This window comes from Vicugna pacos, chromosome 11, assembly GCF_048564905.1.
Source record: "Vicugna pacos chromosome 11, VicPac4, whole genome shotgun sequence".
NCBI lineage: Eukaryota > Metazoa > Chordata > Mammalia > Artiodactyla > Camelidae > Vicugna > Vicugna pacos.
In genome coordinates this window covers 84,539,901-84,567,034 of record NC_132997.1, presented here as the reverse complement: position 1 = coordinate 84,567,034, position 27,134 = coordinate 84,539,901, and the positions used below count along the sequence as shown (strand labels likewise).

The window sequence follows — 27,134 nt, the reverse complement described above, 5'->3', positions numbered from 1 at the left end:
TGCATGAAGAAGCATCAAATGTTCACTTACTATTTCTGGAGGTATGTGATACTTTGGTAAAAAGCTTACTGAAAAAGAAGGAAGGACAACTCCTTCGTTAGCTGGTACTGGATCTCCACAAGCCACGAGGGTGTCTCAGTGGTTTAGGAGCACAGCCTCAGGGCTGCTGGTATTTCCGTGCTCCCAGCTCACGCAGGTACTTGCAGCCACCGTGCTCCTCTCTGCTTCTGTCATCTGGATTGGCTCTTCCTTTTGTTTCCTTTTTAAAGATGGGGGTAAGTGTTTAAACCTGCTCTCCCAAGAAACACAGACTAGAAACAAGATTATTTGTTGAGCAACCTAATCCAAAAATGTAAGAAATTTAATGCAAAGAATAAAACACAACACTTTCTTCTACACAGCTGTAAATGTGTTGACAAACACACACAGTGTGTGATTGGGAGAGGAGCAAGTAATGGAATTCAGTGCGAACTGGGTATATTTTGTGCAAACCAGATTGTAGAGAAGTAAGCAAGTGACAGAATGTAATTTGGGAAGATGGACTTTCATCTCGTTAATTTTTATAAAAAATGCATTATGATCTTCTTGGTTTAAGCAACTTCTTCCCAAGGCCCATGGTTATGAAGAAGTTGTGACTTTGTAATCCTAAATGCATGTTATTTAGTATTTGCTGCCAAAAGACTGAGTTTCATCGTCTCCGGGTCTGAAAGTGTGAATGTTTTGTGCAAATGCATTTGTGCTCTGAGGCAGACCAGCTGGCACCGGGAAGGGACAGGTCTGCCCACTGCTCTATTTATCAGCAGTCAGGACAAAAGGGCAGGAAAAAATGTTTCTTCATAGCTGTGGTAATTGTGACTTATAACAAATGTTTATTTGGTCTTCACACTGTTCCTAGCACAGAACTCCTAAAACTCTGAGAATTTCCCGTGCTGAGAGTGATAAAGGTGTCTTTTGTTACGCTAATGAGGTGACTTTTGGTGGACTGCACAAACGGATGGAGACTAGTTGCCAGGAGAACCAGCCATGTGATTGGAGGGTTGGGACCTCCCGGGAGGGGAGAGGGGCTGGAGGCTGACTCGATCACCACGGCCAACAATTAAATCAATCAGGCCTATGTTATGAAGCCTCCTTAAAAATCCAAAAAGGACAGCGTTTGGAGAGCTTCCAGGCTGGAGATTCACGGAGAGCACAGCCTGGAGAGGGCATGGCAGCCCCTCACCCTTTCTCCATAACTTGCACTATGCATCTCTTCCATCTGGTTGTTTCTTGTATAATAAACCAGTGATACAGTAAGATGTTTCTCTCAGTTCTGTGAGCCATGCTAGGAAATTAAAAGAACCTAAGGAGGGGGTTGGTGAAACCGTCCATCTATAGCTGGTCAGTCAGAAGCACAGGTGACAACCTGGCCTCTGAAGGTGGGGGGCAGGGTGAGGGGACAGTCTTGTGGGACTAAGCTCTTCACCTGTGGTATCTGACACTATCTCCAAGTCATAGTGTCAGAACTGAGTTGAATTATAAAACACTCAGCTGGTGCCAGAGAACCACACACACACACACACACACACACACACACATTGTGCAGAATCTTTAATAGCTTGAGCTTGTGGTTAACTCCTAAGCCTTTCACTCCTTGGGCTGAACGCTCAAGCCATAAAACTGGCGATCTCGGGCAAATATTCTAAACTACTAAGATGCATGTTAATTAGCAACTTTGCTTACATATGTTTTGTTTGTGGGGCAGTGTCCTGGGTTCTGTGAGTGGTAGCAGGTGTTTAACTAAAAGGTATGAAATCTAGAGATGATGGCAGACTAGTGGGGCAGAAAGGCACTCTCCTGCCCTGAATAGTTATTTTTTTATCAAAACAAAGACTCATATACTTTCCACCCAGCAATCCTACTTACAGAGATGCATCCTTCCAGTGGACTCGTACATGCATGTAACAATATATGTGTCAGGATGCCTCCTGCGGCACCGTCAGTAACAGCAAACTATTAGAAACAACCCAGATCAAAAGGGACTGTGCAAATAAATCATGGTAATTCATACAGTGGAATGAGATTCAAATAAGACAAGAGCACAAGGTGGTTTTCTATGTGTTCACAGGCAATAATCTCTTCAGAGACACATTGTTAAAACAAGTTCAATAACTCAGCTAAATAGTGTGCACGTGTTCCTTTTTGCATTAAAAAAGAGATTCATATAAGTTGGGAATATCTCTGGAAAGAGACCCAAGAAACTGAAGAGGGGGAAACAAAATAAAAAAGAATGTTTCCGAAAGAAGAGAGATTTACTGATTATTATATATACCTTTATACCATTTGCATTTTTATCATGTGCATGCAATTTTTTCAAATAATAAATTTAGTTTTATTCACTGGAAAAATATACATACAGAAAACAGAAACTTAATTTTTTCGCAAATCCATATGAGCCAAGTAACAGCATAGAAACACAGCTTACGAGGAGGTATCAAAACAAAAGTTTGAACCAAGCGGTGTTATTTGAATTATTTGGGGATGACTCCACCAGCAAGTCAGCAGTGAGGAGGAGCCAGACAGATAAGTCAAAATAAGACACCCTTCTCCCAGAAAAATGATACTAAATCTCTAAAATGTTTTATCTCTTTGGTCAGCCTGTGAAAGAGTTTAATCCACTTTCTCCCCTGGCCTCAGATATCTTGGTGTGATTATTATATTCATCAAATAGACATTTCTCTAGGGACAGTTAAGATCACACCTTTAAGGCCAGATGGGCTCAGGTTAAAATCCTAGCTTGGCCACTTACTTGCCATGTGTCATCGGGCAGATAACCGTTTCTGTCTCCTCATCTGTAAAATGCAGAGTAACACTTCCTCATAGGGTCCACGGTGATGGTTAAATGAGGTCCTGCAGGTAAACTTGCTTAGCCCACTGTTAGCACTCAGTGCGTAGGGAGCGGTCATCACCACATTTCCCCATCTGCCTCTCGCTGAACCAGCCGCCCCTGAGGATCGTGGTGATCAAAATGGAAGCGTGTTAATGAAAAAAGGGAAAGAATGAATCTAATGAATGTGGTATATTCTCAAGTATACTGAAAAGACAAGACACCACACAAGCTGATTAGTTGAAGTCACAGGTGAGACCACTCTTTTGATAGAGCACTCCAGAAGGGAAAACCAAATTACTGAGTATAAATTACAACCATCACCTTGTCTTAATAATCTTCAACATGAGAGTGAAGGTAGCTGAATGAGCAGCTCTTATTCATTCTGCAAAGTCACAGGCATCAGAGAGCTGGAAAGTGCTGAGTCACAAAAGTCTGGGCAAAGTGTAGCCAGAACAACACCAGTATTTCTTGGGCTAAATTGAAACCCCAGACAAGATCCCCAGGGACCAAGGCACCATGACATTAATCAAGGCGCACACACCAAAGAACTTGCCGTGCACAGGCAACTCTATTCATAGTAACCCTGTGGTTACTATGTCATAGCATTGGCCTCCTCTGTTTTCTCTGGAGAGCATTCGTCCAGAGGTAGCCTCCTCCAAAAGACACACACCTGGGTAGATATTTGGAAGCCATACGGACAATCCTCTCATCTGTACACCTGGCTCTGTGCTTCATGGTTTCATGCCATAGTTCTGCTCGTCCCCAGATAAGAAGCATCCCCAGAAAAGGGCGAGGGGGGTGGGGGGGTGTCACTGATTCTGCCCTAGAAGAAATGTAAGGGTGGGACAATATGGTCAGGACTGAGACACCATGAACCAAGCTCTGGGGCTAGAAGGGTGGAAAGAGGTCCCAAGAGTGACTTCAAAAAGAACTCCATTTGCCAACAGGGCATTGTTTGTCAACAGTGCATCGTTTTGGAGCCTTACCAGTGACACAGGAGACATGGGGGTCTCAGGCAAGCCCCTGGGATGCATCCTGCCAAGTGAGGGTCCTTGGCTTTGTGCGCAATAGAATTCAAGAGTGAGCCACAGTAGAGTGAAGGTAGATATTCAGAGAGATACACACTCCATAGACAAGGCCAGACAAGGCCATCTCCGAAGGCCAGAGAGGCCACAAGGCATTACAATTAAAGTAGATGCACACTGCACAGACAGAACGTGGGCCGTCTCAGAAGAGGGAGCCTCCACGAGGTGTGGGGTTGGTAGTTTTTATGGGCTCGGTAACTTCATATGTTAACAAGTGAAAGGATTATTCTAACTACTTTGGGGAAGGGGCTGGGGATTCCCAGAAATTGGGCCACACCCACTTTCTGACCTTTTATGGTTAGCCTCAGAACCTTCATGGCCCCTGCCGGTGTGTCATTTGTCATGCTAATATATTACAGTGAGCCCATAATGAGGCTCCAGGTCTACTGGGAGTTGCATCTTCTACCATCTGGGTGCTAACTGCTGTGTCATTCTTCTAATGTTTGTGCCCTGCCCCCTTCCCTCCTGTCTCATCAGCTTCCCTCTTGCAGTTTTTTTAAGTGCTGATGATGCAAAGACAGAGACAGGAAGGGAGCAAAGAATCTTGACGAACGTAGGACGTAGGACGTCCAGCAGGGATCTTGGTATCCATGAGAATTGATTCCATAAAGACTGACAAAAAAGAAAGGAGGTTTTCTGAGTCTGGTGAGCCGCCCTGATAATACAGGTAACTGAGATTGGTCATTACTGATTTCAGGCCAAATTCTGCTGCCTGAGAAGGTGTCCTAGGGTTTCCTGGGGCCTATTATGGGGAACTAGGTACTGGGGGCTGGGTGCTGCTGGTGGTTCCAGGGGTCAGCAGAGCCAGAGGTTTTCAGCAAAGTTCTCAATTCTCCTACACTCAGAAGGCCAAACCGGGTCCTCACCCTTAATACCATCTCAGTCTTCTCAGGGCAAGAAAAAAAGTGAGCTTCCCCACAGATTTATGCTCTGGAATCAGCAAGGACAGTGTCAGTGATTCACACTCAGCCCAGAAGGCCCCACGGCCCCAGGATGGAAAAACTGGAGTTTGGGAAAGAAAAGAAATTTCGGGATTGATTTCAGACCCTACCAAAGAATGACCCCCAATTCTTGAGGACAAAAGTGAACTGCACATGCCCTTGAAAACCCAGTGTTACCTTTGTTAGAAGTCAGGGTCAGTGGGGTAAGTGACACTGTTTATACCTGATGGAGAAATGAAAGCTTCCCCCAAATTCTTAAAAGAAATCTGAGAGAGGAAACTAAGGGCAGAGATGTCTGTCAACATGAGCAATATTTCTTGCAGAAGAAAGCACAAAGGAATCTGGAAAGAAATACGACTAACAGTGGGTCAGGGAAAGAAAGGTGATGCTAACTTCTCAAACAACACTGGAAAGGGAAGAGCAGAGAGAAGAGGAAAAGGCAGAGATAACAACCAATAAAAAAAATAAGCAAACAAAGTTGCAATATAGAAATACTGGAGGCTGCTACATAAAAGAAAATCCTTGGAGAAAAGGCAGAAGCGGATGGGGGGGCACTGTCAGAATCAGAAATAAAGTGTGATCATTATCACATCAAAAGTGGCAGTATTTTGAGACATACTGTCCTTTTAGGAAAAAATAGGTGGGAAGATTAAGGAGACAAGAAATGGGTCTAGATGTGATGAACCGATCTTCGTGTGAGATGAAGAGGCATCTAACGCCAAGTGCAATGAGTGAGAATTCACCGGGTGAGAAAAGACCAGATTTATACCCTGAATCTTACATTCTGCAAACTCAGCTGAAGAGAACACTCTACTCAGTATAAAAACTGAGAAAAATTCCTGCAGAAGGTCCAAACCCTAAGGAAGTAATGTGAGGTGGACAAATAAAGATAACTTTTGCCCTTGGAAGCCTCTTTTACCATAAAGATTTCTATCTTCATTAGCATATTCGCAGCAAATTCTGAGGTCATCCAGCCTAGACAGCAAAACAAAGGGGGAAAAATACTACCTGCAAACGTGTGAGATAAAGGGATGCTGAAATATCGTTTTAAGGATCAGAGTGACAGCACATATAAAAATGATAGAATTGTAACTAAAACAGATTTATGAATTCAGTAAAAAAGCGTGGATTCCTGGAGTTTTCAGAGATAATGGGATATGACAGAGGGAATCTGTGGCCTGGAGAACAAGTGTAAGGTAATACGGAGAGGCCATCACTGCTCCGGCTGAAATTCCAAACATGGTTTCAATTCCCTCCCTACCCCACCACTGCACTCATCCCATCCTTTTATTGTTAACCGAGAAATCAAATGAGATACCCCCCTCTTCCTTCTTTCATTCCCTCCAGGAAAAGAAATAAAGCAGGGAGATTAGCAGCTTCGTTGCTTGCTTGTTTGTTTTGTGTTTGAGTCTGAGGACAGGCATGGAGGAGGGGAGAGAAGAGGAGGAAGGAGCCTGGCTGTTTTCCAACAGAGATAATAACCAGCCCCTGAATATGAGAACTGGCCTCACACAGAGTAACGAAGGGATGACCTTCCATACTAAGCAAGGATAAAACAAAACAGTTTCACACCTAAAATTACCTTGGTCATTGAATGAAACACTGGAATACTTAGAAACAGCTCAACGTCAAGCACGTATGTTACACGAACATAAAGAACAGCTCTAGCATCCTGGTTTATCGGGACAGTATCCCACATGCCCACCCAAAGCAGGATGGGCGGGGGGATTGGCACTTGAAATGCAAGTGTGGGGAGGAAGGAAGAAACTAAAAAGGATGCCTTCTTTCTCCTTTCCTCCTGTTTCCCTGCCTGCCAGCCTCTTTCGCGCGATTCTGCCCTTGCATTGTTGTTAAATAGCAAAAGGAGAGAAGAAAGAGAAAGTAGGAACTGAGCACAGGGTCCCAGAGCTCTTGGTCCTGGCTCAGGAAAGACCGGAGAGGGAGCTCTCCACCCCACCTGATAAGCTTTGGAGAGGAGGATATGCTGACATGGCCCTTGGGCCAGCATGGACGGGGCAATTTTACAGACGAAGTCCTAACAGCTTAGACCTTATTCAAGGCACAGAATTACCAGCACAGCCAGAAGGGAACCCCACCCTGTCTGAATCCAAAGTCTGCCCAGCACTGTCTCCCCCTCCCAGGCTGGAGAAGGTCCGCTCAAGACCGGGACGGTGTTCTTTCTGCCAGAGGACTTGCAGAAGGGGTGGGAGTGTTACAGAGTCAGACACCCAGGGAAGGGAATTGGGTGGACAAGACAGGATTAATGAGGTTAAAACTGGGAGCCTACCACGTGGATGTTCTTAAATCTTAGCCGTAGAGGCTTTGCCTGGAGGCTGCTATGTTAATGCACAAGCGAGAGGCAGCCAGTCCTAGGAAACCGTGTCCAACGTGGTCCGAGCAACCACCTAGCTGCTGCCTCCCATCCAGGGCGCCACTCCTCCCAGGCAGCACGCAGAGCTAAGAGCCAGCACAGACGAGCACCTGGCACTTGGGACTCCTCGAAAAGGAAAGGAAATGACAACATTCCCCAGAGAGAGGAGGTCAGCGAGCATTCCAACATCCAACAAGGGGCATAGAGGGGTGTAGGCCCCCTGAGGCTGTGGGCACTGCAGCCAGGGCAGTGAGGGCAGTGTCTCCAAAGTGGGAACCCAGCCCTGGAGGCAGGAAGAGACCGCAGCCCCACTTGCTGTTACGATTATAAAGCGTGCAGTGCATCATGCTGGATGTGGGAGATCACATCCCAGTTTCCACCCTCGAGGGGCTCAGGGCCCAGCAGGAGAGACAGATATTAATCAAATTGTCGAAGAAAGATGAAACTATGACTGGATTAGGCTTCAAAGGAAAGCATGAAATGGGGTTGGGGGTGAGCATCCACTGGGACAGAGTTGGGCTGAGGAGATGTAGGCTTCCCAGGAGAGAGGAGAGGCCAGTGCCAGGAGCTGAAGGCAGAGACTAGCTGAAGGCTAGAAGGTGGGAGGTTTGGAAGCAACAAGTATGGTTTTATCATTTATTTAGCTAATTATTTGGCAATTATCTAAAAAGAAGGAATGATTCACCATGAACTACCTTCTTTATATTCGAGGAATTTTCTCATTCTGAATTCCTTACACGCCTAGCAGAACGGCTTACATGTTACATGTTACAGTAGCAGAGTCACAGTGCGAAGCTGGGACTAACACTCCACGTCAGCTGCCAGTATTATGAGCCCCCCCTTTACTGCTTGATCTCACGTGATTCTGACAACAATCCTACAGGGAAAGGGAACAGTGAAGGAATCTGCCCAAGATCACGGAGACTGAATGTGGCGGGGACAAGATCTGAACCCAGGTGGGTCTGGTCCAAGGCTGAGAACATAAGCCAGAGCGGCATGGCCCCGGGGAGCAACAGAGGGAGCTGACAGATACCTAGGACTGCCACTCTTATCAGTCCTGAGTCCTGGCAACTCAGCAAGCCACCTATGACGTCACTGCCTCACCTGTAAAACCAGAATAATAACACCTGTCTACCCATCTCATCAAGTCGTTGTGAGATTTAAACAGGCACAGGCGAACCTGAGAGGTTCAAAGCACCACACGGACAAGAGGCCTTATTATCTGCAAAAACATACCCCACATTAACTTCAAACAGGCAAGGTGAGTGACCCCCTCCCAAGACAACAAACGTAATTAAAGAGAAGGGAGAAAGGAGGACAATGGAGGCCACACTCCCTCCCCTTGACCCTGGGGCATAAAAATAAGAACTGAGAGCAATTCCCTGAAGTCTACTGCATACCAGGCACTGGGTCTGTGTAGCAAAAAATCCATCTTCACAGAAAGAGGTCTGGCCTTTGCCTTGCTCTTGGTTCTGGGAGGTGATCCAAAGCCCTCGGACTGTCCTGCCTGATACGAGTGTCTGTTTACCTGGGCGCCTAGGGCCACACCAGACAGTCTAACGATGTGATTTATGTGGGCGCTCTGAGCCACGTGGTATCAGCCTGACCTCCAGACGGGCTGGAGACTGAGGTCAGCTGCGCAGGGCACCTGACTGTGTCTGCAGTGGGAAAGGACAATCAGGAGCTCCATGCATAGAATTCTCCTAGACTCGGCCCTGTGTACCTCTTCCCTGGGCTCATTTTAATCTGTATTCTTTCTTCAATAAGTTTTTTAAGTCTTTCCTAATGAAGTATAGCACCTGAGGGTGATCATGGAAACCACTGAATTTGCCGTTGGTATCAGAAGTGATGATGGTCTTGGGGACACTCAGACTTGCAACTGGTGTCAGAGTGAGGGTAGGATAGCACAGGGAACTATACTCAACATCTCGTAATAACCTTTAATGAAAAAGAATATGAAAATGAATATATGTATGTATATGCATGACTGGGACATTGTGCTGTGCACCAAAAACTGACACATTGTAACTGGCTGTACTTCAATAAAAATAAATAAATACATAAATAAATAAAGTGTTGTAGACAACAACAACAAGTGAGGGTAGGGTCTCGGGGACCCTGAACTTCACAGTCCCTCCGCCTTGTCATTTAATCCCCACATAAACCAAGGAAATAGGTGTTATTATTCCCACCTCACAGACAAGGGGACTAAGTAGCCGAGGGAGGCCATCACTTGCCCATGATCCCATATCCAGGTGGGGAACCTGGGGCTGATCACTAAGCCACAGCACCAGTGAAACTCTCACCCAGGCACGTGTGGTCCTGCCACCATCTGCCAGACCACATCTTAGTCCACCCAGAGAGATGCGGACCAGTGAACAGAGGGCCTCATTTTGAATAGCAGGCCGTGCAGTGGGTGGATAAGGGGAGATCTCAGAAAGTGCTTTGGTAGGAAAAAAAAATACTATGCCATATATAGATGCCGGGTGGTATTGTGACCTTACCATTCCAACCTCAAGACATGCCACCTAGGACAGAGAGATACCACAGCAGCCCTGAAACCCAAACCTCAGCCCTTTCATGGTCAGAGTCACACCAGCCCTGAGGACTAGGAGCCCCAGCAGCAGTGATGTAATGTCTCCCAGGACAGGACATTCCACCAGGAGGCCGGTCGAGGGGCTGCGTCAGGGGAGCAGAGAGGAGGGTGTGCGAGAGAGGACTCCGGCAGGAGGGGGCAGACGGGGCAGCCAAAGGTGGCACCGCCGCCTGCCAGCACGGGGAGGGGCAGGAAGGAGGCTGCACACGCAGCAGATTCCCCCCCAGCACCAAGACCAAGCTGTGCCTGTCAATCCTGCCTCTGCCTCTCAGGAAGCCTGGCGTGGCCAATGCCGTCCTACGCACACGCCACCCCAGCTCTGTGCCACAGCATCAGGTTTACAAGAGCAGTGGATTTAACACTGTCACCCACAAAACAGGTCTGTGGGCTCTGTAGCCCCCAAAATACACAACCAAACAGGATGTTGTACCTGAAATCCAGAGTTATGTGCTTTGTTTGAATATTTTTTAAAAGTGTGCTCCTATGCCACTGTTTTCTGTTTTATTTTATACAAGTACACCAGAACAGGAGAAAAGTCTGGTCAACCACATTACCTTGTTTTTGCTTTCTCCTTGGGGTTCAAGAATCTAAATAATCCCTAGTCATAAGGAACATTTAGCAAATGATTTTTTTAAGGAGAGAAGTTTTTGACATAGAAATGACTGAGAAGCAGTATTCTTAATAACAGGAATATGAATTACCATCTGGGATTTTAAAAACACCGTTTAGGTGATAAGCTCTGAAACAGGTGTTATGACCAGCCGCCGTGGGAGTCCATGGATGGGTTTCAGGATGTCCATAAAAACCATGAAATTGAAATTGTCTGCAAAATCATATGGGTGTGCGCCCCAGAGTAATTTTTCTGAGGTGAAAGTCCAAAGCTTTCATCAGCTCTTTAAAGGGATCTCTGACCCCAACATGTCAGAGCTACAAGCACAGTCAGGGCTGGCACATTCTCATTTACTCTCAAGACATTCCTGTAAATTAAACTGGGGGAGAATGATTATCCCGCTGAGCAGGAGGGAAAGGGCAGTGAGGGGCCAAGTTCACGAGGCGTGCCTGTCACTTTATCAGCAGCTCACTATCACAGTGCACCTTACAGAAACGCCGTGGTCCACAGATGTTTGTCCAACCCAAAGACTTAAAACTTCTTGAGGATGGAGACTGGGCCTCAGTCCCGGAACACCCAGCACATGCTAAGTGTGTGATCAAGGTCCGATGGGTCAGGTTCCTGGGGTGGGATTCCAGGTACCACCATCGTAAACCGGTGCCCGCAGTCAGCGCCTGATAAATGTTTTTCTGTGATAATGAGGATCCTGTCTTCCTTGCCTGCTATTCTCACTCCTCAGATGATTCACACGCAGCAAAAATATCTGCTTTGGCTACAAAAAAAGAATGTCAACTCTCTCGGTCTCAAAGTGCCAGGCTGCCGGCAGGGCGACAGAATGACCCAGCACACTGGCAGCTGCAGGGACGCCACTGGGCACTGCACCGCAACTGTCTGGGACGAAAAGCCCAGGATTCAGTGGAAGAACACTGGGCAGTCTGAATACTGACCCTTCGCTCCACTCACAACTATAAAGTGAGTCTGTGATCCAGTGACCCCCTCTTCTGCCCCAGAAACAGAGCTGAGGACACCCTGAGGAAGCCCTCCCGCAGGGCAGCCCAGAAGCATTTCACACTCTCCCTCCTTCAACAAAGAGGTGGCAACCGGCTGTAAAGCCACCTCAGAGATGCAGCTCCCAGCTTTGAGCAGTTTCAACTGGAACAGCCTGCAACCCGTGGGAACAGAGGTTGTACTGGCAGGAACCGGGAGGGGCTGCCAGCAGATGTGCAATGTCCCTCTGGGTATGAAAATGTTCCAGAATGAGACAGTGGTGATAGACGTACAATTCAGTGAATACACACACACACACAAACCCAGAGAATGTCGAGCTTCAAGAGGGTGAATTTCACAGCATGTGACTTACTTACCTCAGTAGAGTTGTTATTAACCATAGGGTAACCACCTCCTACCTCACAGGGTGGCTGGGTCTATTATGTGGGTCTGTTGCAGTGTCGCCCCTGGAACCCGGGCCCTGGGGCTCCTCTGTGAACAGTGCTTGAGGTGGCTTTCCTCTGGTGATAACAGGATTGATTCTGGGACAGGATCTGAGATTGCAGGTGGTGCCCAAAAAAAGACACTAGCTTTGTATGTACTGTTTTAATTAAAATCTTAAAAGCAGAATGTATTCACATATGACCTGTGTAATTAAAACTTAATTTTTCAAATGCCTGCTATCATGCTTGAAATAACTCTGTCCATTAATCATGTCAAATCATCTGACCAAACAACCATTTAAACACTAATAGCAACTAAGAGAAGAAACGCTGCCTTCAAAAGAGTCATTTCTAATACAATTAACTTCATTATTCCAAACTACAACTGACAGTCCTTCTCCCAGAAAATTAACCAAAGGTCAGAGGTTGGGGGGAGAGGCAGGGCCCAATGGGGAGCCCTCCCTTCCCTGACTGGGAGGGGAGGTGAGACTCTGCCCCGGCAAGCCTCATTCCGCAACATCTGAGGTCTCAGGATGTACAGGGCACTGGAGCTATAGGTGCCGTGGGTTGGCGAGCTCTGGAATAAATCACTGTGATCTGCTTATCACACCTATTTTTAGGTCTTCGTTTTATAGCTTGGTGAACTGAGATGGTGTGGGGAGAGCCAAAAGCCGGCTACATTAAGGTGTCTCCTGAGAAGCAGGGAGACGCTTTCACAAGCAAAACTGGAGTCGGAAGCCACAGGGCATTTTTGAAGATGACACCAATTAGGGAGGTTGCTGAAGAGTTGGCTGATTTGCCCTTCGGTCATGTGCAAACGCATGGTCTGCGCAGCGATGATTTACTGCTGGGAGGACTCTGCCTGGATGGATCCAAACATGGGTAGACACATGCAAACACTGACCTCTCCTGTCCTGGCTGGGCTTACCTGAGCCCAGAGCCCATGGGAAACGGCATTCCCACAGCCCTCATCCCCAAGCTGACCGATGAGAAGGCAGCCAGGGTTCCAACAGCAGGCTCAGCCCTCATCAGGAAGAGTCCAGGTGGGACATTTCTACGTTCTTCAACAAACAGGTGAGGGACTTGAATACGGCAGGTATTGCTCTGGGTACTAGAGATTCGTTCAACAGGAAATAAAATCTCTCTTTTCAAGGACGTTACATACCAGTACAGAAAAATTGATAAATGTATAACATACCGGGCATTGTTAAGAGCTAAGAGAAAAACTGAAAAAGGAAAAAGGGTCTCAGGAGAAGGGAACAGCTGAGCAGGTGCTGCATGAAAGCAGGGGCAGGAGCTCTGCAGGCATCCGGAAACACAGGGCTCTGGACAGCAAGCGCAAAGGCCCTGGGGCAGTGGAGGAAGAACAAGACATCCAGGGGCAAAGTGTCAGAGAGAGGACAGGAAGGAAAGAAGAGGACCCAAGGGTAAAAACCCAAGACCTCCAGGTTCTATTCTGAGTCCCACAGGGAGGGTCTGGAGGGTTTGGAGCAGAAGAAGGAGGTGACTGGACTTGCATCTCGAAGGGCCACTTTGGCTGTGTGGGAGAGCAGACCGCTGAGGGTGAAGATGAGGACACTGCAGTGTCCAAGTGAGAGGCCACGGTGGCCTGGCCCTGACAGTGGCAGAGGAGGTGGTGAGAAGTGGTAAATTCTGAGTGTGTTTTCAGGGAAAGCTGATGGGAGCTGCTGATGGATTGGATATGGACAGTGAGAAAGATGAAAGTCCCAAAGGACTTTCAGGCTGTGGGTCTGAGAATATGTTCGAGTCTCAAAGTTACAGTGCAAACTGTGCACTAAGATAGCAGATATGAGAGGAGTTTTGCTCTTCCAGGACAGCAAGTGAGGTCCAAGGCACTTCCTGAAAGCATTCAGTCACCTGCTGGTGGAAGGATAGACACCAGATTCCCAAACACTGTGCCCAAACTCCCTGGCATCAAAGATACAGCCCTGAAGACACAACTCAGAGGAAGCAGGCTCTGATGCAACGCTTAGAGAGGGACGAGGCTGGAGGGGAGGCAGGACCCTCACACACGTTAGCTCACTCAGTCCTCAGGAGGTACATATACCTTCATCTAGAGGTGGAGAAAACAAGATGAAGATGACAATGCTGGCTGAAAAAGCTAACACTTTAAAAAAGACACTCACAGGAGAAACCCTTTATGATCTGGGATAGGAAAGGCTTTCCCAAAGAAGATGCAAACCCAGGAGCCATAAAGAAAAAGAGTGACAGATTTGAATTCATAAAAATGTACAATGTTTGCCTGATCAAAGATAAACAAAGATGAGGGGAGCGTATAGCTCAGGGGTAGAGCGCACACTTAGCATGCACAAAGTCCTGGGTTCAAGCCCCAGTACTTCCATTCAAAAATAGTAATAAATGAACAAATAAACTAATTACCTCTCCCCCGGCAAAAAAAAAAAAAAAAAACTAAACAAAAATTAAATTAAATTCAATTTAAAAAAAGATAAAGACAAAACCTAAAACTACATACACCCAAGAAACAAAAACAAAAATAAAATCAAACCCACTGATAAACAAACCTAATACCCAGGAGAAAATATTTATAACACCAGTAGCATGGGGTTATCTGTGACATGCAAAAAATTTATTCAAATCAATAAGAAAAAGACGAAGAACTGCATTTTTAAGAAGTAAAAACTATGAGCATCAACTAACACACAAGAGAAATTCAGGACCCCTGTGAAAGGATGCTCATCTCACCGGCGTTCAGAGGAACACATGTGAACAGGGACCTGGTGTTTTCACTCTGGGGACTAGGAAAACTAAAGGGCCTTCACATTGGTGCCGGGGAGCAGGGGGGACACTCTACTCTGAGTCGTCAATCCAGCCTTATCAGAACATGATTTGGCAGAATCTATCAAAACGTTTCATGTGTATGCCCTACAACTCAGCCATTCTAGAAGGCTCTACCTACAGACATATCTCCACATGCCTACAAGAAAACACATCAGATTATGCACTGCAGGAGTGCTGCAACAGCAAGAAAAAGGCATGACAATGACAACCAAATGTCCAGCAACATGGCCATGCTATCAAATACAATGAATTCTTTAAAAGAAGAATGAAGTAGAACTATATGATAGTAGCATCAAAGATTTAAAAAAAAAAACTAAAAAAGTTACAGACCAAAATACATGTTACTCTAGATGTTAAAAAAAGAAAACACATATATATATATGTGTGTGTATACATATACGTGGATGTAAATGCAAAGAAAAAAAGCTGTAAGTATATACCCCAAACTGTCCCAGCAGTCAGACCTCTGGGGAGGGGATTTATATTGGACAGGGGTGGGGAAGGACGAGCCTTCCACTTACTACTCAGGGCTTCTAAGGAAACACTAAGCTGTCCAAATGTCTCTGATTATGAATTCATATACTGATTATAATTTTTTTTTTAAAAACTAGAGGATGATGATACTTATTCAAACTCTTTTAATTGCACATAATAGGGATGCAACCCAAAGTCACTGAAATTAAAAAAAAGGAAGTGATGGTTCCCAGACTCGGGCAGCTGGGGGTAGCACTGACCCCAGGCCCCACTGCACACAGGGGCTAAGACAATGTGGCCAAACGTCTGTCTTCTGCCCCAGTTCTCACTCTGCTCATCTTGGTTTCTCATCCTTCTCAAAGGGTATCACCACATGGCAGACAAGAGGGCTGCCTGAAGCCCCAGACACAAATCCTCTCTGCAGAGCAGCCCTAGTGCAAAAGGAACTATTTCTCTCCATTGATCAGTCCCAGGGGAAACGCTCTTGGCGGTCAATTGACACCGGAGCACAGTGGAATATTCTGGGTCACCTGCCCATGCCAGCGAGTAAGGAAGGCCCCCCACCTTCCAGAGTCCGTGATTGACAGTCCCACTAGGACCATGTGGAATGGGAGACGAATGTCCCCAAGGGAACTTAAGGAAGAGGAAAGTGTGACAGGTAGACCAAGAAACAGACAACACAATCCACCACAGACCATCAATGAACAAGATCTGAAATTACCGCCCAGTGTCGCACAGCTGGTCAATGGCCAGGGGACGCCAATTTCAATAAGCCTTGTGTCTGTGAAGGGGATGCTGGGGGCCTGTCATCCAAGAACTTAAGTAAACCCATCACATTCCTTAAAGCCCCCTCGACATTATCATCCCTAGAACAAAATGAAATTTGCACAGAATTTTGCTGGAGAAAGGGAAGCAAAGGGCTAGAGAGGGCAGCAGAATATTTACAAGCTGTGAGGAAAAAAGATGAGATGGGTCCCAAAAGTAATTCAAAAGAATAGGAAAGTATGGGGGTGTAGTGAATTAAACGTGAAGACTGTTCCTACAGACCATCTTCACCAGCTTCATCATTTAATAAACACTGTGTTTTGCACTGTGGAAGCAGCTGTGTAAAGAAAATAGAACAGGCATGTCACCGCTGTGTCCCCGGAAGCTTGCACTGAAGATGGTCACACTGATGCAAGTGCCCATCACGGGATACACAGACAAGATAAACGTGACATCAATACAGCCAACTTTTCTTTATATAGAGGCATAAGGAAGAAAGCTCAGTTAACAGATAATTTAATAAACAGGCACAGTTGTCAATTCAAATTTTCCATATTGTTTAATCCTTTCACTCCCACACTCAGCCATTTCTACAACAAGTATTTGCTTACTCAAGTACCCACTGCCTTCTGAATCCCTGATCACTCTTGTGCCTCATTCTATGTTACAATATCATCTACATCTTGCATTACTGAATCAACCAGTTTACCCCAATCCCAAACCACACTCTTTCAATGGTGGTTAAATATATAAAGGTAGACAATGCGTGTTTTTAATTATGTTGGCTGCGGCATAATTAAGACGGTGTTCACCCAGGTCTGGAGAGCAAGAGAAGCCAGCATTCTGGTGCTCAGGGGCGGGGTCACCACTGCAGTGCTTGCTCCTGTCCCATGGTAGGAAACAAGGTCAAACCTTGCCTTGGACCAAGGAATCTGGGCCTGCTCTAATCACCTGCATCTCTGTTAGTGGGAAAGGAAAAGACAGACACAGTCACACAGAGGATGCTAAACTACTTATTCCTGGTCTTTTCCAAGCTGGGCAACCAACAATATGCACTTCATTCTTGCTTATGTCTCACCCCTTCTGAAAATGAAAAATGTTAGACTTCCACAGACAGCTTTGCTTCAAGTCAGTGAGAGAACCGAGAACGTAATGAAAGCCTGTATACAGAAGCTGGTGCTCACCCATAGCCGGTCCTCTCCTTCTGGCACAAAGGAGGATGACACTTCTGGCTCCCCCTAAAGTGGGTGAGTCCATGTGATCAGTTCTGGCCAATGGGCTGCAAGTAGCAGTGATGCCACCTCCAGCAGAAGCACTTAATTGCTAGTGTGAGACCCTTCAGTACTCACGTCCTATCTCAGGTACCAAGAAGGCCATGTTCCAGGTAGTGAAGCTATGAGGTAGCTAAGTCTCTGTCATCCTGGGACCCTGAGGGACAGTATGGAGCAATCCCTCCTATCTACATAGGTCACAGGAATGAGTGAAAAGTAAATTTTCATCATATTATTTCATAGTCTCTGGGATTTTGTGGCCGTAGCATAAGTCCACTATGACTTAACAAAAAGTTCTCAGTCTAGTGGAAGGCTGAGATATGTACACAAGTAAGTGAAACAACAAGAAAGGAAGGCTGATGCTGGCCCTGCCCATCAAAGGTCCTGGAAGGATGTTTGGAGGAGTGAATGCATGACTAACATAAAAGTGGTGTAGACAGTGATGATGCGACGCTAAGATAGGAAACATGCACTTCTATTTGGGAGTTAATCAGTAAAGAAGATGGAGCAGAGGAAATGTAACTATTAACATAACTACTGAAAAAAACTGCTGGATTATGGATGTTTTTTTAAATTCATCATCCTCACAAGATGACTAACACTTTTCCTCTGAGCCATCCCTCTACCAAGAACCTTAGGGCTAGATGATAATCCAAGCCGGGGAGCCCCGCCCTGAGCTGCTGGGTCTCCATCTGGGCCACCTAATGGAGAATAATTCTTCCCCCTTCTCACTGAGAAGTCTGTTGGAAGATGGACCACGTTGTCCTTCCTCAAGAATTCCAAGGGGCTGGGGACCACTGGGAGGACTCCCCAGCCTGGCACTCTAGCTGCTGCTCCCACTGGTGGCTCCCATTGGTCACAGGCCACCCACAGCTCCCAGTGGCTATTCTTGCTCTCTGGGGGTTGCAGCTCTTTCGGACAGTGGCCAGCAACCACTCTCATCAGCAGGTCACTCAACTATCCTGGAGGCAAAACTTCCAGCTCTCAAGGAAAGTGACCTTTCAGGTGTGCCTTGGGTTGGCCTCTCTTGGGGTCCTCAATGTCTTGCTCAGCCAGCAGCTCCCAGGACAGCTAGCCCAGCATGCCCACAAGCACTGCAAAGCACAACTTCAGACAAGACTGTGCTCAGCCAGCCTTTTTAATTGGAGGAATGGTATGGGAGACATCTGCCAACAAACTCCTCTTTTACAAAATCTTTCCACTGCCCTCCAAAGACTTAAGATACAGTTACATTTCTAGCTGTCCAGAATGGGCAAGACCCAGGCTTAGGAGCCTCCTGAATCATAGAACACTCTATCTCCCTTAAGAGGAGATATCTCCTACTATTCCTCAATCCCAAGTGTGCCAAGGCTCAAGTGTCAACTCAGTGGGTTTGGTTGAAGTCTGACTTCTTCTTCCTGTACCCCATCTGCAGGAATGAGATCACCTCTGAAACCAACCTCAGACCTGCTCAACCCAGGACCTCACCACTGATGGGTAAGCTTCATCCTAGGATATTCCTGGGTTATGGTTCTGCAAGACACACATCTTCTAGGGATTAAGAAAACAGCAAAATATCATCAATCTTCACGAGCAAGTATTTCTTACTGTTCCCAACAGTCAACGACAACCCAGAAACAGCCCTTTGGAAAATGCACTGGCACAGGAATAAGGAACCCTAGGCTCTGGTTCCACACTTACCGCTCAATAGATGGGAAACCTGAAAAAATGACTACATCCCTAAGCCTCAGTTTCTTGACTTGTAAACTGGAGTTAGACCTGCTCTCCCTACCTTAGGGAACAATTGTGAGCATTAAATTGATGAATGTGAAACCCCCACTTCTCGCCCTGTGCCAGGAGCCCAGAGCAGGTAGCAGTTCCTGACAAAGCAGACATCCAACTGGGAAGCCAGTCGCTGCGGTGTCCAGTCTCCACAAGAGACTTTGGGAAGAGAAACCGGGGAGAGAAAAGGGACCAGCCTCTTTTTAAGAAAACTGCACTCCCCCAAATGTGAGCTTCTCTCTCTCTCCTCAGCCCTCTCCATGTTGGGGGTGAGGGGCTCCGGTGGGGCTGGGGGTCCAATTGGGAGGGTGAGGACTGAAGGAGGAGAACGGCTCCCAGGAGGCCCAGTGCGGCAGCCCCGATACTCAGTTATCCTCTAAACCTAGAGCTGGAGGTGCTGTAAAAGGGGATAAAAACAGTATTTGCCTCGTGGGGTTGTTGAGAAGATTAAATGAGCGAACATGGGGGCTGCCTAGGCCAGTGCAGGGCACACGCAGTCCGGACAGACGTGTCTGCATCACTGTTGTTATAACTGGAGTCTTGGCTACGTTTCTAGATTACTGGGGAATATTCCGCTCAGTTTGACCATCAACCTGTCATGCCAAAAACTACCTCACATTCAAAGCGCAATGTTCAACATGGTCACAGCCCAACTCTTGGTATCTGTTTTCACTCATCAGCACAAATGTTAACGCAAGACATGGCAGGTGCTAAGGGTCCAACAGTGTGGTAAGAGATGGGTTGAATTCCGTGGTTTTCACACTTCCTGCTTTTTAGCAATGAACTCTTTCTTCACATGAAACAGTGGAAAACTAAAACATAAAATGCGGATATGACTGACAGAGTTCTGGGAGACGTAAGGGTAGGGGGGACGTAGAGGGGACCCTCACCCTATCCTGCCCCTTTGCAGCAGCCACTGGGGCTCCAAGGGACACAAGTTAAAAAAATAAACTGGTTGAATAAATTGAACATTACACTCTCTTAACCTCAAATGAGTTTCCATTCTGTTCTACTTGGAGCCTTACAATATTTGAAATTATAATTTATCTTTAAATTTATATTTCAGATCTGCCAGAGTCTCTGACCAAAGCATTTCTGCCCACAGACAGAAAAATAAAAGGTGACCACCCCCCCCCCCGCCCGGCGTCAGGGCAGAACTTCCCTTCAGCAGAGGGACTGGGCAGAGGCTGGCTGGAGTGGGGCTTGTCCCGGACTGGCCTGGTGCTGGTCCAGTGCGCCCTGCACGCCTGCAGGGTTGCCCTCTTGGAGGCAGGCGTCCAGCAGGACACCAGGGTCACCCCCTAGTTCCTTTACTCTCCACCCAGCATTTAATTCCTGGCTATTTCACAAGCAGCAGGAGGGCTTTAGTGGTGCCACCGTGCACAGCAGCGGGGTGAGATGTCAACAAGAGTTTTGAGGCCAAAGCTGTTTATCTCACACTGAACCTGACCTCACATCAGAAGGACAGCCCTGTCCCAGTTCAAAGGCCAGCTGCAGCTTTGGCCAAAAGCAACTCATTTCTGAACTGCTGTTGAAGGGTGAGAGGAGCATTTTAAACAAGGAAAACATAAACAAATCCATAGTTGATATATATACATACACAAACACACCACACAAAGAAAAACAACGAAATACAACATTGACAGCCAAGGACTTAAAATGAAATAAGATTCCATTAGCGCCTCATGTAAAACTGGACACCAGGCCCAGATTATCCCCAAGTTTACAAACACCCACTGAACGTTTCTGCCAAAATAATGCCACCCACTCTCAGCCACACTCACTCCAAGTCATTTCTTGACCCCTGCTGACATTTCTGTGACTGCCCTGCAGAAATGGGAACCCCAGCACCCCAACTCTGCAAGGCTGACTGCTAGAATTAAAAGGACTTGTTCCTCTTTCCAAAGCCACAACAAAGGAAGAGGGTTGCATTTTTTTCCAGTCCTTGTTGTTTCTTCCTCCTCACCCCCCATTACAAAAATAATTCCTGCTGGGGGTCGGTACAGTTCAGTGGTAGGGCAAATGCTTAACACACACGGGGTCTGGGTTCAATCCCCAGTACCTCCATTAAAAACAAACAAATAAATAAATAAATCTAATTACTTCCCCACCAAAAAAGAAAATAATTATTATTTATCATCATCATCATCATCATCATCATTATTATTATTATTATTATTATTATTATTAATTATTCCTGCTGGTTGTAGAAACTTGAATTCAGAGCCATAAAAGAGAAAAAGTGAAAATCCTCTGAAATCTCAGCCTCGGGCAACAGCCACTATGAATAATTTGAGAAACAAGAATTTCATTTCACTTCTTCTTCTCTAGCAAAAATACATGGAACCTACATATTTTAATAGACAGTAGTAAAGAAATGGGATTTTAGTTTTATTTCATATACAACAATATTAAAATGTTCAAAAACACAGCATTATCCATTACTCAGAACTCAGAAAATAGTTGAAAAGAAATATATCTAAATAAAGGGCCACTAGACTGGTCCTCACAAATTCACATGCAGGGAAAAAGCTGATAAATGTCTGATTAGGATCAGGCTGGAAATTCAAAAGCCCAAAGCTGGTTTAAAGTGAGTTACCAGGCGGCTGATTCATGGGACCAGCTACCTAATTTGCAGAGCCCAGTGTAAAATAAAAATGTGGGGCCCATTATTCAAAAATTAAGAATTTCACAACAATGACAAAGGAGCATTAAACCACACATAGGACCCTTCTAAGCATGGCGCCCTGTGGGACTGCAAGTGTCACTTGCCAGTGAAGCCCGTCTTGCCTATGCAGGTTAATTTAACCATATGATCACTGAGTGTTTACTTTGTATTTTTAAGGCTTCAGATCTATCATGTTTGCCTTTAAGGCCATTCATTCTGTTTTCCGAAAGTGTTTACCATCCTCTAAGGAATAAATTGGCAGGATGAGAATACAGCCAGGAAGATGTTTAAACTCAAAATTTTTAGCTTGACCTTGATTAAATTATGTTTCCTAATGTATTTTCCAGTTGAAATGCATTTGCTCTGCAGCTAATACTGGTGAAACACAAAACACTGTGAAATACCACGTTAGCAAAAATAAAATCTCAAGCTCCATTTCACATCCAAAAATCTACATCTGAGATTATTTACAACATGAGATTGTTTTCTAGGATAAATTTTATAATATGCTTTCAATTTGTTTAAATAACAAGGCATGTGCTTCCTTCCCTATATTCCAATAAGCCATCACTAAATAGGCTTTCCTTAAAAGCAAAAGAAAGTAAAATCTTATTACTTGGCAGATTAAACTGTATAAAATTAAGAATTCTCTTTAGCCCCTTTCAAGTGAAACAGGTTCACTTTACAACAACAACAAAATTGCTACATAAAATAGTCATCCTGGCATTTCTATGTTTAACATGAGCTCGGTCATGAGTAAGAATATCTTGATCTTCAATACATGATAAGAATACCAAGAATTCCTTCTAAACTTCTATAAAAGGCTCACAAAAGCCAACCAAAGGCCTGGACCACATTCCTTGGCAACTATCAGTATGAAGAGGAGGCAGAGAAAGAGGGGGAAAGTGGTTTATCAGAGGCCTTGACCACACCCAAGGCTCTTCAATGAGGACAAACGGCTGCAAAGCCTCTTCTCTCCCCAGCAGCAGAGAATTGCTTTGTTCCCGAGTTTTACCTTTCACACAGACAAGCTGGACAAATCATGCTGAGAGTTCCCAGCTTCAGCCCAGGAGAGACCAGAATAGCTGTCCCCAGGCAAGCCCACGTTCTGGCGGACACATCTCGGAACCCCGGGGAGTGTGTTCAAGCTTCTCCTGGGCTTCAACAGAGCCACCCAATAAACATGGCTTAACCAGAACTGTGGCTTTTTCAGGGGTCGTCGGAAAGAGGATGTAAAGGGAGGCAGCTCTGTGACTGGTCGGCCTGAGCTCCCTTCTCGGGGTCCCGGGCTAGTCCCAGAGACACACAGATGTTGCCCATTCCAGACAGGAGGGAAGACAACTCACGTTTCTCAAGAACCTACTCCAGGTGTTCAGGGCCGGTAATACCTCAACCCACACAAAACCTCACCATTTTGCAGATTAGCAAGCTGACTGTATGGTGAGTAAGGTGACTTGCTTGAAGTCACAGGGCTACAGTCAAATTCTGGTCAATTGAACTCACAAAGCTTTTCATCGGTGCTGAAACCCAGTGTGGGGCTTCCCCAGTGCAGGCAGTAAGGCAGGGCTTTGCCTCTGCAGAATTTAAAACAAAAACCACTAAAAGTCATCTTTTTCTCACCAGCTGTCATCAGCAATTCTAAACAATGTCAGTGAGAAGCCATTCCTCTGGGAAAACAAATATTTGGTTTGCTTAAGTTCTAAAATCTCCCTGCAGTAACTGTTGAGTTTGAGTGATATATATGCAAGCTTCAAATTAGCATATTCGTATTAGTTATCCTTTGATAAACATTGTATGTACATGAAAGGTAACTGGAGCACTTCTAGCTTTAAAGTTGGGCCCCACCCATGCAAACCAGACTTCTACTGATTTCAAAAATAATTCATAATACATCAGAATCTTTTAATCCACTGCAGACACAGTCTGTGTCTCCAATCCCTGCAGTACTATATATTCCTGTGATTAAACAGATTTGAAATAACAGCGATAATATAAAATAGACAAACAGGAAGGTCCTACTGTATAGCATAAGGAACTATATTCAATACCTTGTAATGGCTTATGCTGAAAAAAGAACATGAAAAGGAATACATGTGTATGTGTAAATAAATCACTATGCTGTACACCAGAAATTAATACAACATTGTAAATCAACTATACCTCAATAAAAAATTAAATAAAATAACCAGTGACAGCACAGTGACTGTAAAAGCAAAGAAACAGAACTTGAGTTACTTTAGTCATGCTATGGGACCACGTGGAGCTTTTATTTTTTGTGTTTAAATTTTAAAAGAGTAAAACAGCAAACTGCAACAGATAATGATTTTGCTTGGTAAGCAGAAACTTAAATTCAGATGTGAAATATTTTCTTAAATTTGAGTAGTATCTTTAAACCTTAAATGTATTCTTTCTCAGCCCTTCATTGTTTACACACTAAAGAAAAAAGTCAAGCAAATACTGACTACCGATTACATGGTTTTTACTGAAAATACTTTTGTCATTCAGAGGATAAGAATGCGAGAAATTATCTGCCCCAGGTGTCAAACATGCCAGGTGAGCTTTCACTGCACTCCATCAAACTGAGCCCACTCCAAAGGAAGAACCAGCACCTTCTAGGGCTGGGGAAACCAGAGCGTGACCTGGCCAGGAGTCCAGCTTTGTCCACAATGGTGAAATGTTAAATCCAGCTGGTTTTCCAGCAATGCCATGCTTCTGTTCTCTACTTGTACGTAAAGAATGCCCTTCTGAAGGAGTTTATAATTCTCCAATAATCCTTACCTTTTACCAAAACACATATTTCATGCAAAATGAATGTTTTTTTTTCCCAAATGCAGATATTCTCAAAATTTTCCCAAACACAAAGGACCATCAAATTCTTAATCTCAGGCACTGGTGGCGCTAACATTAACGACTCCTTCCCAAACCTCCACTCTCTCACTTTCCTGCACTTCCCACCTCCCTACCTATCCACTGGGCTTTTTTAAGCCATCTATAATCTGACAGCACACAACTTTTATATCAGGCTCTTATTTGCAACTACTCAGTTCCCACACCCAAGATGAAACATTCCCTGAAGGCAAGAACCATCACCATCCATTTGAATCTCTTTCCCTCGCCTAGCTCTTACACAGTCCTAGACACATTGAAGAAAGCCAGTGGCTCATTTTAGTTTATTTAACAAATACTAACACAGCGCTTGCTCTAAGTCAAAGAACTGAACGTAAATTTATTGCTGGCAGGTACAAATTCAAATGCCTAAGTGCTATGTCTATTACAGTGAACCCAAACATGCCATTACTGTACAGCCCGACAACTGCACTCTCCGGCACTCACCCCAGAGAAATGAAAACTCATGCTCACACAATAACCTGTACACAAATGTTCGCAGCAGCTTCACTTGTAACAGCCAAAAGCTGGGGAAAGCCTAGATGTCCTTCATGAGATGAATGCTTAAACAAAGTGGTACATCCATCCCACGGAACACCATTCAGCAAGAAACAGGGGTGAACTATGGAAGCACTCAAGACCTTGGGTCAGTCTCCAGGAAATTAATGCTGAGTGAATCAAACTAATCCAAAAAGGTTGCGAATGATATGATTCCCTTTACATAACATTCCTGAAGTGACAAAATTTTAGAAACAGAGAACAGACTGGTCTTTGCCAGGGGTTTGTGGAAGAAGGGGAGATGTGGGTAGAGTTAACAAAAGGGCAACATGAAGAACCCTTGTGATGATGGAGCCGTTCGGTAGCTTGACTGTGGTGGTACAAACATGAACCTACACACGTGATAAAACTGTACGGAACTAAATGCATACACACATACAAATGAGTGCCCATAACACTGGGGAAATCTGAGTAAGACAAGTGGATTGCGTCAATGTTAATATCCAGGTTTTAATATTGTACCACAGGTTTGCAAAATGTTACCATTGGGGGAAACCAGATAAATGGACCATGAGACTTAAAAGCTCTGCATTATTTCTTACATCTGAGTCTATAATCATCTCAGTTGGAAAAGTGGTAAGCCAAAACAGACAAACAAACAAAAAACCTCAAACTAATAAGATTTATTTATTTACCACTTATAAGGTGCTTATTAATTGCCAGGTAACAATTTATGCACTTAAATGTTAACTCATTGACTCCCCCTAACCACCGTATGTAGCATGTACTACTATTCCCATTTTGAAGATGGAAAAACTGAAATAACTTGTCCAAAGGACATACAGCAGGTAAGTTAACTGATGGAATCGATTCTAAGAGAGGCAATCTAGATCCAGAATCCTCTCCTCAGAAATCTCTGCATTTCACCTTTGAAGTTTGGGGGCCACCAAGCAGCCTAGACCCTGAATCCTCACAACTCTTCTAGAAGATTCCCCAAATTCAAGTGCAAGCTATGACAAAATCCCTCTGCCCTTAAAGCCAATCATAAACTTCACATGCTGTCAACTTCAAAGGAAGTAAACAGATTCTAGTGTAAAAACCTTTCACCAGGTGAGAGGATGAATATTTTTAACACAAGAAAAACCTGCCACAGGGTAAAGTCTACTCTTCCCTTTGTCACTCTTGCCAGTAGAGGCTGGAAAATGGAGAGAAGATTAGGGCACATTTCAGAGGGAAAGAGTGAGAAGCCATAAAAAGCAAAATGCATCTGGGAGTAGGTGGAAGGGGAAAGCCGAAACGAGACCATGTAATCGCGTCATGGCCCCTGCTGCCATCCGCAGCACTGTGTCTTTCCTGGCACTCTGGGCCTGCATGAGCTCCCCGTCTTATCAGCCTCAAACCCACTGGCTCTTACAAATGCAAGCCAACGTGGGCCCTGGGGACTGAAACCCAGAACCTATGTGGCATTCCAGCATTGCAGGCCTATAGAAAGGCAATCCAGCTCGGAAGATTTTCAGATTTTCAAGTGGGGGAAGGCAGGAATGTCATGGCCTCTGTGGGTAGACATGGGGGCATTCATCAAAAAGACAGCTACCATGAAACTGCAGTCCCCCTTTCCCACTAGAGTGGCGCAGAGCTGGGGTATGTGCCTATGTATGTCTGCGTGGGCATCCACGCTTGTGTACAAAACAAAATTATTTTAGCAGAGAAATCATTTCCCAAGATTCAATGCTAGAAGGGGCAAAGGGAGAGCTAGACCCAAACTCTTCAAGATTCCCAGCCAGAGGGCACGGTAACACTAATTGTGAGAGCTTCGGCTCAGAGTTTCCACTGCGTAAACGATGTGAACAGCGTGTTTCCCGTGGTCCAGGCTGATATGATGTACCAATCAGAAAGGGGGAAATGGGTACCAGACAGTAGGGTACCAGGGGGACCAGACTTTACTGGTTTCTAAGGCGGGAGCTGGTAGATTCTCTCAGGTGATCCTTGGCTCCTCAGCTGATGAAAATTAAGCCCAACTGTGAACTCAGGGCTGGAAGAAACAAGGAGGAAATAAAGTTCTTCTCAGTCTGTGATTTTGAGAAAGAACAAC

General features: G+C 45.3%; 1 protein-coding gene across 3 annotated transcripts in view; it reads right to left on the bottom strand.

The window, feature by feature from the left end:
• The window catches only part of RBM20 (RNA binding motif protein 20), a 177,244-nt gene that overhangs the window by 98,621 nt on the left and 51,489 nt on the right, over positions 1 to 27,134 (bottom strand). The window contains exon 1 of one of the 3 annotated variants that reach the window (XM_072971864.1): positions 2,786 to 2,835. The exons of the other annotated variants lie outside the window; for them this stretch is intronic. Coding sequence (XP_072827965.1) covers positions 2,786 to 2,799 — 14 coding nt within the window. The 5' untranslated portion in view covers positions 2,800 to 2,835. Of the gene's footprint in view, positions 1 to 2,785; positions 2,836 to 27,134 lie in introns of those variants that run through there. 3 annotated transcript variants of the gene reach the window in all.